The sequence below is a fragment of the Mytilus edulis genome, chromosome 5 (assembly GCF_963676685.1).
Source record: "Mytilus edulis chromosome 5, xbMytEdul2.2, whole genome shotgun sequence".
NCBI lineage: Eukaryota > Metazoa > Mollusca > Bivalvia > Mytilida > Mytilidae > Mytilus > Mytilus edulis.
The window spans coordinates 7554517-7573523 of NC_092348.1; the positions used below are offsets into that span (position 1 = coordinate 7554517).

General features: G+C 33.9%; 2 protein-coding genes across 2 annotated transcripts; both read right to left on the minus strand.

Annotated features, from left to right (window-relative positions):
• Positions 1-2452: 2452 nt before the first annotated feature.
• Positions 2453-5020, minus strand: LOC139522680 (uncharacterized protein KIAA1958-like). Its single transcript, XM_071316148.1, has 4 exons — positions 4464-5020; positions 3993-4150; positions 3543-3689; positions 2453-3260 (listed from the first exon to the last, which is right to left on the minus strand). Exons 1-4 carry the CDS (start codon positions 5018-5020, stop codon positions 2566-2568), a joined length of 1557 nt encoding a protein of 518 aa, XP_071172249.1. The 3' UTR covers positions 2453-2565.
• A 2189-nt stretch (positions 5021-7209) lies between these two features.
• Positions 7210-18590, minus strand: LOC139525387 (tetraspanin-18-like). The gene is made up of 8 exons (XM_071320699.1): positions 18438-18590; positions 17704-17781; positions 14396-14632; positions 12804-12878; positions 11641-11745; positions 11005-11193; positions 8585-8668; positions 7210-7981 (listed from the first exon to the last, which is right to left on the minus strand). The coding sequence occupies exons 2-8, from the start codon at positions 17773-17775 to the stop codon at positions 7370-7372; spliced, it is 1374 nt and encodes a 457-aa protein (XP_071176800.1). The 5' UTR covers positions 17776-17781; positions 18438-18590; the 3' UTR covers positions 7210-7369.
• Between the last annotated feature and the right edge of the window lie 417 nt (positions 18591-19007).

Sequence of the window (19007 nt, forward strand, 5' to 3'; positions counted from 1 at the left end):
CGTCTGTGATTTTTTTCTGTATCTTATTTTTTTGTCGCAGTCATTTCAAATATTTCATTTGTTTAAGAAAACATTTTGTTTTCAAGTTGCAATAATAAAATGCCAAGATTAATACGTATGAATTGTTTCACACTTTTCCTTGTAGGGGCTTTTTATAGCTGACTACGGTATGGGTTATGCCCATTGTTGAATGTCGTACGGTGACCTATATCTGTTAATTTTTGTGTCAATCGGTCTCTTGTGGAGAGTTGTCTCATTGGCAATCATACCACATCTTTTTTATACTTGATAATTGAAAGTCGCTAATCCATGATCTAGGGGACAGGGCCTCGAAATAGCCATCAAACAGTTTTACTTATATATACTAGTACTGATACAAATGTATCTTTACAGAAAATAGCATTGTAGTTTGATATAACAAATAGGTAAAAAAAAATGTAAGGGTTCCGCGGAACCCAGTGTCTCGCCTACTTTTGCTGTTAATCGCAGGCTCAATAAAAATGAGGAAAGAAATCAATAAAAATATTCCTATTGATACTATCTTTTGATTGTAGGAAGCTTCTGTCTAAGTTTGGTAAAAATCCAGGATAGTTTATGAATCTAATAAATGTTTTAAAAACTTCAACTTCAGACTGTATGTAATGTTAACTGGAAGAAAAACTAAGTCCATCTATAAGTAAAATACAGAAACACAGGTACAAAATGTTAACCATTTGTTTAACAAACTTTAATTCTAGATACTAGCTTTTGATCATAAACAATTAAGCTTCTGTAAGTTTGGTACAAATCCAAAATAGTACAAGCAAGTTATCAAAAATTTTAAAACTTTTAACCACAGAGTAGATGTGTTGTTTCCTGGCAGAAAATCTAAGTCCATTTAAAAGTAAAATACGGAAAAAAAGGATTTATTTTTTTACAAAATTTACTTCTGGATACTATATCTTATGATCATAAACAAGCTTCTGTACAAGTTTGGTAGAAATCCAGTAAAGTTTAAGAAAGTTATTAAAATTTCAAAAACTTTAACCACAGAGTGAATATTTGTGGACGCCGACGACGACACCGACGACGCCGACGGAATGTAGGATCATATTTGTGGACAAAAATGACGTTGGAAATTTCTTATTGATTGAAAGTCGCTGGCCCATTAAATAGGGGCAGGACCTTGATATTGATGTCTAACAGATATTTTCTGACAATAATGCAACTGTATACTCCATTGATCTACCAAGTAGTTCCTATCACACTAACAAAAGCAGTAAAACTTAACAATTGTTAGTGCACCATCTGCCAACGCCGTCGGAAAATCAGCATCTATCTCACTGTGTATTCTTGTCTTAATTTTTGCTAATATGCTTGGTCAATATGCTATGTTGTGTTTCTTTGTTACATAATTGTTTGTTTTTTAGTGATTAAGATTATAACACAATGTTAAGTTAATCCATGCCATTAGTATCTCCTCCATGACAATCTTGAACACGTCACTATGCAACACAGTTTAACATAGAACCCTATGAGAAATAACAGAACTCATTTTGTCAGAAAACACTGTCAAACATTTAAAATATGTACCATCAACACTGTTTGTGTCCATACTAGCATAGTTCGAACAAAACGAACAAGAATGTGTCCATAGTACACAGATGCCCAACTCGCACTATCATTTTCTCTGTTCAGAGAACCGTGAAATTGGGGGTAAAAACTCTAATTTGGCATTAAAATTAGAAATATCATATCATTGGAACATGTGTACTAAGTTTCAAGTTCATCGGACTTCAACTTCAGCAAAAACTACCTTAACCAAAAACTTTTACCTAAAGCGGGAAAGACGGACGAACAGACACCGATCGAAAAACATATACTCCTAGGTGGGGCATAAAAATGTAGAAAGAGAAAAATCATTATTTAAGGACATGCATCGTTAAGGAGTTTACAGTTAATTTATTTAATGACAATTTGTCGCATCTGGGACTCGCATGAGTAATACTGTCTCTTTGTTCCAGGTTGTCTATTCATTTATTTATTAATTCGTTCATTTATTAATTCGCAAAGTATTGATTGTTTTAATGAATATTTTTTTATGTCATTGTTTGATCTACAATAATTATGTGACACAATAATATGATAAAATAAAATTTATTATTGTATAGCAATATAATATTTCCCACAGAACGTAACCAAAAGTTAGCGTGCAATAATATGGTATTATTGCGTAACAATTTTCATATTGGCTTAGTTATAGGTCCGAGGGTACCATATTGGCCTGAGGCGAAGCCGAAGGCCAATATGGCTGCCCGAGGACCTATAACTAAGCCAATATGAAAATTGTTACGCAATGATACCTTTATTAATTAACCAGTCCAATATGAACTCTAGCCGGGCCAATATGAAGATTGAAAATAGTGTGAAAATCTGACATTCAGGACTTCAATAGTAGTGATTTGAATATGTATCAATGAAAATTGAGGATTTTAATCAAAACAATAAAATAGTAACAATTTTATTAAATAATCAACAGTAAATAAACACAACAAGTAAAAAACATGTTTTTATCTAGTTTTCAGATTAAAGCTCTTGGCTGCAGTTTATAGTATTCTTTCTTTCCCCTGAGTATATGTTAATATTGAAAACACCACCTGTTATAGTTGCACCTGCAAACATGGCCATTGGGTTGTCATGTTTGTTAGCAGTTTGATTATTTGTATTTGATACATTTGCATTTAAATTATTATGAACTAATGTATTTGAGTTTGAAAGTTCACAAGGTTCCTCTGAATCTGATGTCGTCTGTAAATCTGAGTTCGGCAACATGACCTTAGATATTGTGTGAGAAGCTTGTTGCTGTTGTTCAATAGACGGTACTGAATAATGAGTTAAGGTACTAATGCCTTTCCAGCCTCCTAATTGAGCAACTTCATTGGCAGGTCTACCATTTTGAAGTAGTGTGGTAGCAAAAGTTTTACGTCCCGAATGATTAACCTTTCTTCCTTGAAGATCTCCTTTTTCTGCCATATTTTTTACCATTTTACCTAATTTATCTTTGCCTATGGTTTGGCGAGTGTACCATATTTCCTCATGTTTATTATCTAAAGGACTCAAATAAAATCTATGTTCATCAGTTAATGTGTCTTGAGGTCTATGCCGTTTGTATTCCTTGTAAACATGAATAGGGCAATTACTTCCTCCTTCCCCGAAAATCTTTGGCGTAATATCCCGGAAATCCCTGCTTTTTGCTCCACTACGGGTTTTGGTGCTTCTTTCTGAAAAAAGTATGCTTATGTCAATATTTAAAGAAGAATTATCCTTCCTGTCTGTACAAAACTTTCACTTTTATATAACAAAAAACATGTATTGCATAGTAAATAAGATTTGTTTTGATAAATATAAAACAATGGTTAATATCCTTAAAAGCACAAATTACCAACTTTTGTCAGGACTGTTGTACATGTACATCCATTATCCACAGAAGTATATATTCTGTGATTTCTAAAAGATTTAAAATATCAACTATTTAAATGATGGAAATCATAACATAATCTCACCATTAAATTCCAAATACTCCTTTCCATCAGATGTAGCTTTTAACTTGACATCTCCCCATGTCATGTTAACATGGTCTTGTCGACCTCGTAGACCAAAGTATGTTGCATTATTTAAAAACACAGCATTCAGTAATGCATCAGGGTTTTCTGGAAAAAGAAAAAAAAAAGAACTTAACTAAAATACATGTATCTTAATGTAAATATCCAACTTAAAATAGTATTTAAAGGACAAATACTGTATCAAAATGCAAAAGACCTCTGGAGACACTCTCATTGTTCAAGACCTTATGTGTATTTTAAACATTTTTTATTAGAACAACCATTTAATAATCAGGGATGGATAGAGGGCGACAAGGAAATAAAATAATTTGTTTGCCACAAGGTTAGAAAAATGTTTAATTAAAAGTTACTGACTGACACGCTGGAATACAACATTTTTTTTAAACTTACGTGTTCCAATAACGCCTTTCTCCCTCAAGATTTGGATTTCCTCAGTCGTCAAAGGTTCAGCTCTGTTTGGCTTACTGCCCTTGCCCAATGACTTTAATGCCTTTCGCTTCGCTTCTAATACCCGTCTTGTGTGGTTGAACTCAGGATCCTTTTTAATACTGAAACATTAAAGAAAAGATATGCATAATATCTGACATGTAATTTTTGTATGTACATGTTTTATACTTATAGCAAAGAGAAACCAAGGAATATTCATTGTACACAAGATTAAGATCATCAAAACCACATTGACCCAGATGATATATATAGTTTTTACCAAAAAAAATGACACAAGGCTAAAATTAAAATATTGGCACTGAATATTCGAGTCATAATGCTTGACAGAATAATGCAAAGGCTATCATGCTATATCAAGACAAGGGAGTTACATGTCTCACAGATATCAAATAATCTACATGAAAATAATCGTACCTTATACTACTTTTTGAGTCCTTCAAATATCTATCCAAGCTGTTGAACATAGAGGATAAAGAGTCAGGCTCATATTCGTCACCATTTTTCTTCAGGACTCCAAGAAAAAATCTTGATAACAGACTGTCCAAGTCTTTGGCAGGTATTTCCACTGAATCACGCATTTCTCCAACAGATATGAAAAAATCCAGCATCACTTTCAAGTCACTCTTTGTTTTAGTTTTTGTGTTCTTGTTAACACTTAAAGCTAGAAAAGAGTCAGTGTCTTCATCAGTGACAGAGCGAAACCTCTTGCTACTCGAGCTATTTTCTTTGTCTGATTCGTCAATCTCATGATTCTGTGCATTTTCAATGTCCTGCAGAATTTCATTTGGGAAGTTGAAATTCGCTGAATCCAGAATCAAATTTCCTTCCCCATTGACATCCGCGAGATTTCTCTTGATGTACTCTGCCTCCCTATTAGATAAATCGTCGTAGTGAAAATAGTCTTCAACTAACGCATCCATCGCATCATCTATATTTTTTATAGAGCTATTGCTCCATCGTTTTGTTGTCATTTTCTCCTGTCAGACGACACTAGCCGTAGTTCTCTAGAGTTATCGGGATTTCAACCGATTAGTCTAGAGCTAATCGAATATGCTAATATTGGGCTTGCTAAACCCGGGCCAATACGGAAAAATCCGTATTGGCCTTATAGGACAAAATTATCGATTTGGCAGTTTTACTCGTATTTAGTCAAATAAGCTCCAGTTAATTAATAAATTCTATTATTATTATATTATCGCAACACAATAACCATTTAAACAAAATAATGCTGTTTTTTTTTTAAATAAACAGCTCTTGGTGATTATAAGTCTTAGAATTAAAAAAATGAATGAATAAACAACCGGGAACCAAGACTAAGAGAACGATCATTAAGAAAGAATAGCAGCTAAGAGTAAGCTCATTGTGAGAAAGAACAACAGCTAGGAGTACGATGATCGAGAAATAACAGCTAGGAGTACGATGATCGAGAAAGAACGGCAGCTAGGAGTGCGATCATTGAGAAAGAACAGCTAGGTATACGATGATCGAGAAAGAACGGCAGCTAGGAGTACGATGATCGATAAAGAACAGAATCTAGGAGTACGATCATTGAGAAATAACAGCTAGGAGTACGATCATTGAGAAATAACAGCTAGGAGTGCGATGATCGAGAAAGAGCGGCAACTAGGAGTGCGATCATTGAGAAAGAACGGCAGCTAGGAGTGCGATCATTGAGAAAGAACAGAAACTAGGAGTGCGATCATTGAGAAAGAACGGCAGCTAGGAGTGCGATCATTGAGAAAGAACGACAGCTAGAAGTGCGATCGATGAAAAAGAACAACAGCTAGAAGTGCGATCGATGAGAAAGAACAACAGCTAGAAGTGCGATCGATGAGAAAGAACAACAGCTAGAAGTGCGATCGATGAAAAAGAACAACAGCTAGAAGTGCGATCGATGAAAAAGAACGGCAGATAGAACATCTAGGAGTACGAGCATTGAGAAAGAACAACAGCTAGGAGTTCGATCATTGAGAAAGAACAACAGCTTGGGGTGCGATCATTGAGAAAGAACAACAGCTAGGAGTGCGATCATTGAGAAAGAACAACAGATAGGAGTACGATCATTGAGAAAGAACAGCTTGGAGTGCGATCGATGAGAAAGAACAACAGCTAGGAGTGCGATCATTGAGAAAGAACAACAGATAGGAGTGCGATCATTGAGAAAGAACAACAACTAGGAGTGCGATCGATGAGAAAGAACAACAGCTAGGAGTGCGATCATTGAGAAAGAACAACAGATAGGAGTACGATCATTGAGAAAGAACAGCTTGGAGTGCGATCGATGAGAAAGAACAACAGCTAGGAGTGCGATCATTGAGAAAGAACAACAGATAGGAGTGCGATCATTGAGAAAGAACAACAACTAGGAGTGCGATCGATGAGAAAGAACAACAGCTAGGAGTGCGATCATTGAGAAAGAACAACAGATAGGAGTGCGATCATTGAGAAAGAACAACAGCTTGGAGTGCGATCATTGAGAAAGAACAACAGATAGGAGTGCGATCGATGAAAAAGAACAACAGCTAGAAGTGCGATCGATGAAAAAGAACGGCAGATAGAACATCTAGGAGTACGAGCATTGAGAAAGAACAACAGCTAGGAGTACGATCATTGAGAAAGAACAACAGCTTGGAGTGCGATCGATGAGAAAGAACAACAGCTAGGAGTGCGATCATTAAGAAAGAACAACAGATAGGAGTGCGATCATTGAGAAAGAACAACAACTAGGAGTGCGATTGATGAGAAAGAACAACAGCTAGAAGTGCGATTGATGAGAAAGAACGAGATAGAAGTGCGATTGATGAGAAAGAACGGCACATAGAACAACAGCTAGGAGTGCGATCATTGAGAAAGAACATCAGCTAGAAGTGCGATCGATGAGAAAGAACAACAGTTAGAAGTGCGATTGATGAGAAAGAACGACAGCTAGAAGTGCGATTGCTGAGAAAGAACGACACACAGAACAACAGCTAGGAGTGCGATCATTGAGAAAGAACATCCGCTAGACGTGCTTTCGATGAGAAAGAACATCCATGCTATTGTTTTTGTCAAGAAGTGATAAAAGAGATTCAATTGTAGAATTAAAAAAAAGACACATGCTACCGTTATAACTTTACATTTACCAAATTTAAAAGCAACCTCAAGAAAACACACAAAATACTTCATTTTGAAATGCATTTTATTATATCCAATAGTACTAGCTAAACATATCGAATATAGAATAAATGGTAGAATGATAGTGGTATTTACGAAAGTATAAACAATTATTCTCTAATTGACATAATTTCATCTAACTCAGCACTCGATATCTGTTCTTCATTTTATATATTTCGTCTGGGTATCATCGACATCTGATCACGGGCATCATCAGAAGGGTTCCAGTAATACGTGTAGTCCTTAGTGCGCTTTTTCCTTTGCGTGTCAGTCATATCACCATAAGATACATATGGATAGTAAGAAGAGTACGGATTCCAGATTTGAGGATCGACAAAAAAATTGCTCGTTGGTTGCAAGTAGGACTCATTCTTTGCTTGGCCTGTGTAATTACGTCGTGGAATGCGTACAGAAGGAACAAAACGTGGATCATATCGATAGGTTGGAGGGTTTTCCCATCTTTGTACACATCTTGCTAAATGACCGGAGACAGGTGGGATATATCCGGAGCTAGCAGGAAAACATCCAGTTTGAGCCGGCATATATCCAGATTGAGCAGGAGTATATCCACTATAAGGAGGATACCACATAGGAAGCTGTACAGGAGGACAGGTACATCTGTGATTGATGTCATGGACGTGACAAGGGGCACAATTACAATTACCCTCGGGTATATAGGCTCCAATTGGTTCTTTTTCACTCCTTTTAGAATGTTTCATATTTCGTCTGATTCCTCTTTCGTGAAAGGCGAATAAAAACGCCAAGAATGCAACAAAAATCTGTAAAAATTATGAAATGTTCATTTATTTCAAATATTGCCGTAAATGTGGGAAGAATGAATACAACTATACCGGTACCTAATCCAATGAATAAGATGATACATCATACCCTTCCCACAATAAATTAGATGATTACTAAACCGATACATATCCAAAATAAATAATTATATAATATACTGATAACGAAATCTACCTACTAGTTATTAAAATACTATCCAAATGAGTAAGGACAGTAAGATAATACAATTAAATCGATAGCTTTACCAATGAATAAGATCATATTCAATACAAATACGATATAGCTATGCCGAGGATACAATAAAACACGCCTACTCTAATGAATAAGATGATACAATCAAATAGATGTCTACGCAATGGACAAAACAAAACATTTTTACAGACATTTACTCTAATGAATAGGAAAATATTATTAAACAGATACCTACCTCAATGAATGAAATGATAAACCTTAAAAGATACCTACTGTACACCAATAAATAAGATGATGCAACTGCACAGATACTTACTCCAATGAATAGTATGATACAATTACAGATATTTAACCTTATGAAAATAAGATTGTACAATTTAACATATACCTACCCCAATGAATAAGATGATAAATGAACAGGAAAGAAACCCATCACTGTAACTCTTGAGATAATCAGAAACCGCTGTGTAGCATCCCTAAAACATAAATACAGGATTTCACACGCTGATATGTCTCGCCTGATTTGCTAACCATTATAGATTTTATGTTGATAGTCCTGAAGTTTAAGTGTTACTATAGTAACTTGTCTAATCCGACACACTGGGGGCCAGAAAAAATATCGGATGAAGCAGGGTGTCGGAATACTCGAGTTTGTTCTGAAAGGAAAGGTATATTTTGGCACCATAAAATGTGTCGGTTACAACAGAATGTACTTGGAACTAGGCAGGTTACACTGTATATGTAACACATCAACTTATGATCCAAGAAAATGAGTTCATGGTGAGATAAACCAAGCCAGAAATACATCATTCCATACATTAAATATAATTGACCTATTGCTTATCATATTGCTCATAGCAAACAAGAAATATACCAACTCTATACTGACCCATGAACCGTGAATATGAGGTCAGGGTCATATGAACCCTGCCAGACATATATGTACAATTCACAATTATTCCATGGATCAAATACAGTTGACACATCAAATATAGGATCGAAGAACAAACTTAACCATAAAAACTTATCATTGACCAATGAACCACGAAAATGAGATCAAGGTAAGATGATACCTGCCAGACAGACATATTTACATTACAATCATTCCATACACCTAACATAGTTGACCTATTGCTTAAAGATTAAGAAAAACAGACCAAAACACAAAAACAACGTTGAACAAGGACCGTGAAATTGAGGTCAAGGTTAAATAAAACTTTCCAGACCGACATGAAATTGAGAATGAAAATAGGGAATGTGTCTAAGAGACAATAACCCTAACAAAGAGCACAAAAGAGGCCAAGGCCACCAATCGGTCTTCAACATAGCGAGAAAATCCCGCACCCGGAGGCGGCAGGCTTCAGCTGTCCCCAAAACAAAATGTGTACTAGTTCAATGAAAAAATCATACTAAACTTCAAAACTTATAAATGAACTAAAATTACAAAAACATACAAGACTAACTAAGGCCAGAGGCTCCTGACACGACATGTACATCATGAAATATTCCAAAACACCATTATATAACTGACGTATTGTACAATGTCAATAGCATTAGAAAATATAACAAAACACAAAAACAAAAAATTAACCACTAAACTATGAAAAAGAATTCATGGTGAGATGACACCTGCTAGTTGGGCATGTCCACCTTGCAATAATTCCATACACCAAATGTATAGTAGACCTACTGATTATAGTCTCTGATATATGGACTTGACCACGAAAACTTAACCTTGTTCACTGATCAATAAAATGAGGTCGAGGTCAAATGAAAACTGTCTGACGGGCATGATGACCTTGCAAGGTACGCACAAACTAAATATAGTTATCCTATTACTCATAGTAAGAAAGTATTTAACATTACAAAAATCTTAACTTTTTTCAAGTAGTCACTAAACCACGAAAATGAGTTCAAGGACAATGGACATCTGACAGGCGGAAACTTCTTAACAAAAGGCATCTATATACAAAATATGATGAACCCCTGTCTTTTACATTCTGAAATATTAAGCTTTTGAGCGTATCACTATTCCTATGTCGAGCTTTCTGTGACTTTTGACAAATAAACAATAACGTACAAGAACAAGAAATGTGTTTTTAAACTCAAAGTTAATTTCATACCAATGTTCCTAATTTTAAATGGAAACACTCATTTTTTTACCTCCATTCTCTAAGCGTCATTAGCTGTCAAATCTATGTTCACTGATTTGACTCAAATTCTCATATTTAATTTATAACATACTAAAACGTTTATCCAAATTACAAAAAGTTTAAAATAAGTAACTTACAATGCTAGGGCTCGATAATATGTATCAGCATTTCGTGTGTTTTATAGTCTGGGGTGACCCGTGAAGACTGTCATATAACCCGATTTAAACATAAATATAGATATAAAAGAGAGCAAACTTGTGCACTTGGATTTTTCTAGATCTGTTTGATTTCATATTAAAGGTGAAAAAAATATATGGTCACATGAATATGGATTCAGTGAGGCCGAATTATTTACTTGCAAGTGAATAATTCATCAATGATGGTTCTTAGCTTATTTTGAGAAATTGAACCAAACTTGGCTAAATTCGAGTTATTATTTCACTATTCAAATTCGTAAGTAAATTGAAAAAAAAAATCATTTATTATTTTTTGTATTTATATCTCGTAGCTTATAATGCCTCTTCAAAATAAATTAATAATTTTTAAGAAATTAAAATTCAAACAACTTTTCTAAAAAAAAAAACATGACCTAACACAAGATAAATGGTTGGTGTTTTACATAAATCATTGGTAACGAGTTTAAATATATTTAAGTATACCTTGTCCAGCCAAGCATTTTGTAAGGTTGGATTTACAGTACATGCTGCCCCCGAGAAACTAGCAGCAGTGTTTTTCATTGCATCTCTACAGCAGTATCCGGGAACTTTGTCGGCACCTCTTGTCTTGTTCCACGTGGTTCCCGTAAAATCGTCTACTTCGTTAACCGGATTCACACCACAACAATCAAACTATTGACAAATTAATTAAATATATAGCATCATGTAACTAAACTTCATTTTCATATGATTTATAATTATTTGTATGTTACTGTGTCAGCATGTTGGTAATTTTTTTAAAATTTTTATTTACATCATTTAAATGTATATTTATATTGTATATTTATTCAATTGAAACTTCTAAGTGTTTAAGCTAAGCTTATACTTTTGGATATTCGCTAGGATGTCAAGCTAAGCTTATACTTTTGTATATTTGCTAGGATGTCAAAATAGTATCTTCCATCTTTTGTTTAAGTTCATTTTTAGGACAGCAACACCAAATTTACTGAAATGTCTTCACATTGACTAGTAGCAATCATTAAGTCTTGAGGTGTCATTTTCTGACATTGTATATTTTATGGTATTGAACCAGAGATATATATATAACACAATGTATAGTATGTCTCTCGTGTAACTTACCCATAGGAAAAGATTATTCCATGCTTTTGTGATGGACTTGGAACCAATATTTCCTTCGTAATGGCTCAAAAGAGATAACATTTTGTCTTTAACTGTATAAGTAACCTATAATAGAAAGATCAAACTGACAGAGTGTCGTTGTAGTCAACATATTTCATAACAGTAACGTCAAAACATATGTTTATAGGTGGTCAAACGCATGAACATACAAACCTTTTTTTTTATTAAGAAACTACAAAACCAGTATAAACAATGTATAACTACCGTTTTAATTACGGGAGATTCGATTGAAGCTCTGCTAGATTCAAGTTTTAGTCGTAAATTTTTGGTATGTAAGATCCTTGTACTGAGAACTCTCACTTTTATTTGTTACATTGCTATTCTATTCCTTTCAGCAAACAAAACAAAATAATGTTTGCATCTTAGCTTTTTCATCATTAATGGCTCGTCTTGAACATGCACACAATATTTGCTACTTGAGCCAAAATGATAAGCAACCAACAATCAATCTGTAATAGCAAATTGGTACAACAAACTTAGCCTATATATGAAAATAATAGTGTTCCTTTTACCTTTATTGTGTAATTAATGTCATCTTACCTCATCCCTCAGCCAGCTTGAACCAGAGATTAATTACAAAGATCTAACTTCGTCCCTCAGCTTAAACCAGAGATAAATTACAAAGATCTAACCTCGTCCCTCAGCTTAAACCAGAGATAAATTACAAAGATCTAACCTCGTCCCTCAGCTTAAACCAGAGATAAATTACAAAGATCTAACCTCGTCCCTCAGCTTAAACCAGAGAAATACTACACAGATCTAACCTCGTCCCTCAGCTTAAACAAGAGATAAATTTCAAAGATCTAACCTCGTCCCTCGGCTTAAACCAGAGATAAATTACAAAGATCTTACCTCGTCCCTCGGCTTAAACCAGAGATAAATTACAAATATCTTACCTCTCCCCTCAGTTTAAACCTGAGATAAATTACAAAGATCTAACCTCGTCCCTCGGCTTAAACCAGAGATAAATGACAAAGATCTTACTTCGTCCCTCGGCTTGAACCAGAGATAAATTACAAAGATCTAACCTCGTTCCTCGGCTGAAACCAAAGATAAATTACCAAGAAGTTACCTCGACCCTCATCTTAATCCATAGATCTTACCTCGTCCCTCAGCTTAAACCAGAGATAAATTACGAAGATCTGAAAACCACATATCATAATCACCAGAATACCAAACTGAAAATAAAGCAGAATGTAATATTGTTATATAGATAAGAAAGGCGCTTTAAAGAAAATGGTCGATTATTTTTTATTCAAATTTATTATCACTTGCCAGTTGCGGATGCGGGAGGCATAGAAGTCCCCTTATTTGATCGCCAAAAAATAAATGATATCACGTTTTTCACGATTGATATAATTTTCTTTAAATTTTTTTTTAGGTGTAACCAGTTTTATGGAATTTCGCCCTTTTCGAAATAGTTTTGATCTTCCTTGCGTGTATCTGAAAGATTACCATTGTAAATGTACATACATAGTTTTAATGTCAAGAAGAGTTTGTGTAATTAAAGCCGAGTGAATTACAAAAGTCAAACTAAATTCTCATCACTGTTCAAAGTAACACACATTCGGTTAAGGTAACACCCCGTATTCTTATTTAAACTATTACTAGAACACACCCGCGAAATCGCGGGCATTCAGAGCGTAGTTTAAAGTAGTTTAAAGTATCAGTATGTAAAGTGTTGTTGGAAAAATTTTGTTAAATACAGAATGACTGGAGAATTTCAGCAAAAGTATCATAAGTCATAGGTTATTGGGAACAGGAAATTTTTTTTTACCCTCCACCTTTATTTCCAAAGTTCCCAGTTTTTGGTTTTCTATCAATTTCAATATGAACATACATTTAGTATGTTATGAACATTTATTTAAGTAAGGAGCCTGTAATTCAGTGGTTGTCGTTTGTTTATGTGTTACATATTTGTTTTTCGTTCATTTTTTTGTACATAAATAAGGCCGCTAGTTTTCTCGTTTGCATTGTTTTACATTGTCATTTCGGGGCCTTTTGAAGCTGAGTATGCGGTATGGGCTTTGCTCTTTGTTGAAGGCCGTACGGTAACCTATAATTGTTAATTTCTGTGTCATTTTGGTCTCTTGTGGAGAGTTGTTTCAACATGGCAATCATACCACATCTTCTTTTTTTTTTGTAATCAATGAATTTTGTAAAAGATTTAATGACTGGAGAATTTCAGAAAAAGTATCAAAAGTTCACATGAATAATTTTAGCGCTTATCTGTATATTATGTATTATACATAAACTAGTGATAGATGACTAACCACCGACGTTTTGAAGACCTGTTGGTGACCTTCTGCTGTTGTCTGTTCTATGGTCGGGTTGTTGTCTCTTTGACACATTCCCCATTTCCATTCTCAATTTTATTGACAGATTTCAAATATTTATCTCAAATATACATAAAATGAACACTACAAATCAAGAATAAGATTTTAAGAAACCAATTGAGCAACTTATAGGCTTTAAGACACAAATTATTCACGCTCTTTGGTTAATAGGTCATCTAAAGATGTTTGTAGTTTGTAAAGCAGCATGAAGTAAAATCTTTTATTTTTCTATGAATGACTGTTCTTGTCCAAATGCCATGATTTAGTGTTGCAAAATCCTGTAAAAGAAATGGTTAATTAAAAGTAATTCTAAAAAGCTGAAAAGTTATTTGTGATTTATTTAAGCGTAACTGACTTACCAAAGCCAATACTGGTACGGACCTGTAAAATATTCCTAAGAAACCAAACAGAGTTACCAAGAACAGTATAATAGCCACAACCAGTATTCCTATAACGATCTTGGTGATGACTGATCCGACTGTAATCTCGTACGATATCGTCAACTGGTCAAACAGGACGATAACATTGTTATCAGTGGCGATATCCCCAGATCTGTACAGAACAGCAGATACCACTATCAGTCCAATGGCCAATAACTTAAAAACAACCAAAGTGATTCAGGTCTAAGAATATATCTATATACACACATAATTATTAGTGAGAAGACAGGTATAAAGAACTAAAAAATCACAAGTTTGCACTTCTTAAGTAACGATATATTTTGTGGAATGTGCACATTACGAACATATTCGAGACTTTCATTACGTATAAAACAACACAAAAGGCAGTAAAAAGGTCCTTCATTGAAAAAATACCTTATAATACGAATCAGACAGTAACATGTAGCTTTATAAGAAGCTGAAACTAATATTCCTTTTATACTGTAAAATAATCAACGGGACGGAATATTGAAGCTTTCAATGTATTAATCTGCTCTTTGGTCGGGTTGTTGTCTCTTTTACATGTTCCCTATTTCCATTCTCAATTCTATTTGTATGTCGGAGTCCGTCTCACGTAAGGTTGCCGGATGATAAGGAGTACCACTTGAGCAAATCTTTAAAATTGGATATATTTTTTTCGTTTATTCGTTGTTTGATTTTTTTCCATGTGTGTTTTTCTTTGGGTTGGGGTTAGGGGGTGGTGGTGGTGGTGGTTTGGGGGGGGGGGGGGGTAATTGAAGTGTCACATGGCAAAATCTTTTTATATATCGTTTAAGAGCTGGGCACCCATCGCAATACACTTTAAAATAAGGATGTTTGTTCTTAGAAATTAAGGTTGTTTGGGAGTATGGGAGTTCGCCGGATAACAGTAAATGTCCAACTAACTCATTTTTTGTAGTTTTTTTGGTTTCTGTATAATTGTCGGTGTTTCCACTTGACTTCATCTTTCAGAATTTAATTACCATGTCAAAGACCATACGATACACGCAGTTAAGTACGTTTTGACCGTGTTAAAATGCTGTTTAAGAGAAATACTGCTTGTGGGGTCATTGGTGGCCACCAGATAACCTAACTGTATGATAATAAAGACTTTGGTGGTTTACTTCCAGTAGCAAATATTTCATGCATATTAGTTCGTGAAAATGTTAATTGGATATGAATATGCACTCTGTTTCGTATTAGACCGACATCCTGATTCATTAATAATTGACAAGGAAACAGTCGATGTAACAGGAAGACCGTCACCCTACCAGGTCATATTATTCTGTCCCAAGCCAACCAGTCTTTGTTATTACTCCTAAATGCTTGGTGGAGAAGCAGTAAATACACAGTTTCGAGCTTCAAGTTTGACCTGGCCGGGGATTGAACCCTCCGCGCTCGAGTCAAATTATTCTAGTTTTAATACGTATTTTTCACGTCAATGGACTAGAGCATCGACCATTTATCGTGTAAAATCAAATGACTAAATTCGAGTATGTTATTGACATTTATATTATTTTGAAGTCACGTTTTTTTTTTTGTATTTCATTTGTATTTGTCACAAGTATTCATTATGTTTACTTTTATGAATATATTTTTACTTTTTCAGCAATGTATATCAATGTCAAAATCTATGGAAGTCAATGATTTTCTGTAAAAAAAAACAACCTGCTATTACTTATATTTGATCAGTATAGGCAGTGTTATATTTTAAAACTTTATAGATGGTTGAAGTGTTATTAACTTGAGAAAAGATCTAGGGAGAAGGTTTGGTACCATTAAAACGTTTAATCCCGCTGCAATTGTTTGCACCTGTCCTAAGTCAGGATTCTGATGTTCAGTGGTTGTCGTCTGTTCATGTGGTTCTCGTCTCTCGCTTTTTTCTTATATAGATAAGACCGTTGGTTTACCCGTTTGAATGGTTTTACACTAGTAATTTTTTAGGCCCTTTATAGCATGTTGTTTAGTGTGAGCCTGGGCTCCGTGAAGACCATACCTTGACCTATAAAAGTTTACTTTTATAATTGTGACTTGGATGGAGAGTTGTCTCATTGGCATTCATAACACATCTTCTTATATCTATGTAAATATAAATATAAAGGCCACTATAGTGTTAAAGAGACACCCATGTATGCGAAAAACATATATGTATGCGAAAAACATATATGTATGCGAAAAACATATATGTATGCGAAAAACATATATGTATGCGAAAAACATATATGTATGCGAAAAACATATATGTATGCGAAAAACATATATGTATGCGAAAAACATATATGTATGCGAAAAACATATATGTATGCGAAAAACATATATGTATGAATGAATGAATGAATGAATGAATGAATGAATGAATGAATGAATGAATGAATGAATGAATGAATGAATGAATGAATGAATGAATGAATGAATGAATGAATGAATGAATGAATGAATGAATGAATGAATGAATGAATGAATGAATGAATGAATGAATGAATGAATGAATGAATGAATGAATGAATGAATGAATGAATGAATGAATGAATGAATGAATGAATGAATGAATGAATGAATGAATGAATGAATGAATGAATGAATGAATGAATGAATGAATGAATGAATGAATGAATGAATGAATGAATGAATGAATGAATGAATGAATGAATGAATGAATGAATGAATGAATGAATGAATGAATGAATGAATGAATGAATGAATGAATGAATGAATGAATGAATGAATGAATGAATGAATGAATGAATGAATGAATGAATGAATGAATGAATGAATGAATGAATGAATGAATGAATGAATGAATGAATGAATGAATGAATGAATGAATGAATGAATGAATGAATGAATGAATGAATGAATGAATGAATGAATGAATGAATGAATGAATGAATGAATGAATGAATGAATGAATGAATGAATGAATGAATGAATGAATGAATGAATGAATGAATGAATGAATGAATGAATGAATGAATGAATGAATGAATGAATGAATGAATGAATGAATGAATGAATGAATGAATGAATGAATGAATGAATGAATGAATGAATGAATGAATGAATGAATGAATGAATGAATGAATGAATGAATGAATGAATGAATGAATGAATGAATGAATGAATGAATGAATGAATGAATGAATGAATGAATGAATGAATGAATGAATGAATGAATGAATGAATGAATGAATGAATGTTGGAGGTTATCAGACACAAAAAAACCTACATACATAGCTATATATACATACCAACAAAATGAAATTTAGAAAAACTATCACTAATTTGGCAAATTTCGCAAAGCCCGGTGATAACAATGGCATCTTTCCCTGTAAATAATGAAAAATACTGACAAATAATTCATTTAAGTACTATGGTATATAGGATATAATCCAATTAATTGTGTGATTGACAGTTTGGTCCTCTTTGCTAACCTATAGGGTTACGATCCAGTCCCCTCCTGTGGCTTAATCTACCAAGGGTGGAGAGGAGGGGACTTGATCGTAACCCCTCGGCTAGCGAAGATGATAAACCTTTTTTAATCTTAAAAAAGGGTAAGTTTTCCATTTTCTGAAAAGTGCCTTAATTTTTTAGGTGTACAGGATGTTTTTGTCTAGACAAAACTGTTCGTCTGGAAAAGTCTCAGGCATGAAAGAACTAGGTAAATCGATTCAGACATCACTTCCAAAGGTCTTGAATTAAACATGGAAGAACTCTAGGATGAACTTGGAAAATCGTTTCAGACAAAAGATAAAATGAATCTCTAGATCACAAAAGTTTTATTTTTGAAAACCCACAATGCATATTAAAATTACATATCTTGGTTCTGTGCAGTGTAAACACGGCAATATCTGTCAATTTCTTCTGATGAACCTAGATAATTTTATAGTTTCTGGAACTGTTAGTATTCGAGTTCACCGAACACTAATAAGGATAAACATAGTATTTCAAATTCGACTTATGGTTTAAGCTATAAGAAACTTACCTTGGACTACGTGTAGCTGACAAAGGTGTTGCGTCTTGTACAATGCTTCTAAATAATTAGTTCATTACAGGTGAGAACAGTTCAAATTTATTTCTGACCCGGAAAAGTTCACAGGACACCAGTTCAAGTTAGTCCTGTTCACAGAGTGACCATTCTAACAAAAGCATTTCATTTGAAAGTTTACTTTGATAAAAATATACTGCAGCCTAAACCAAACATTTCTTTTTACGTACGTGCATGATTTCTACTTTTTGTACTATATACATTATATTGTTTTAGTGTTATATAATAAATAGCTCTTACAGTGTTATAGTTTTATTTAGACATAAGACATAAAGCTGTATTTAAAGTCGGTAAGTACAAACATAAGCTCTAAAGAGCTTTTTAAAACCTACAGAGCTACAATAAAACAAAACATACACAAATAAAACATATAAAGCATAGTTTGTATCAGTATGTAAACATACAGCACAAAAGTTTTTTAAAGCATCTTAAAAGTTAAACACAACTGAAACATGCACGAATGAGATACAAACACAAAAGCAAAAATAAAATAGTTTGCACATTAAA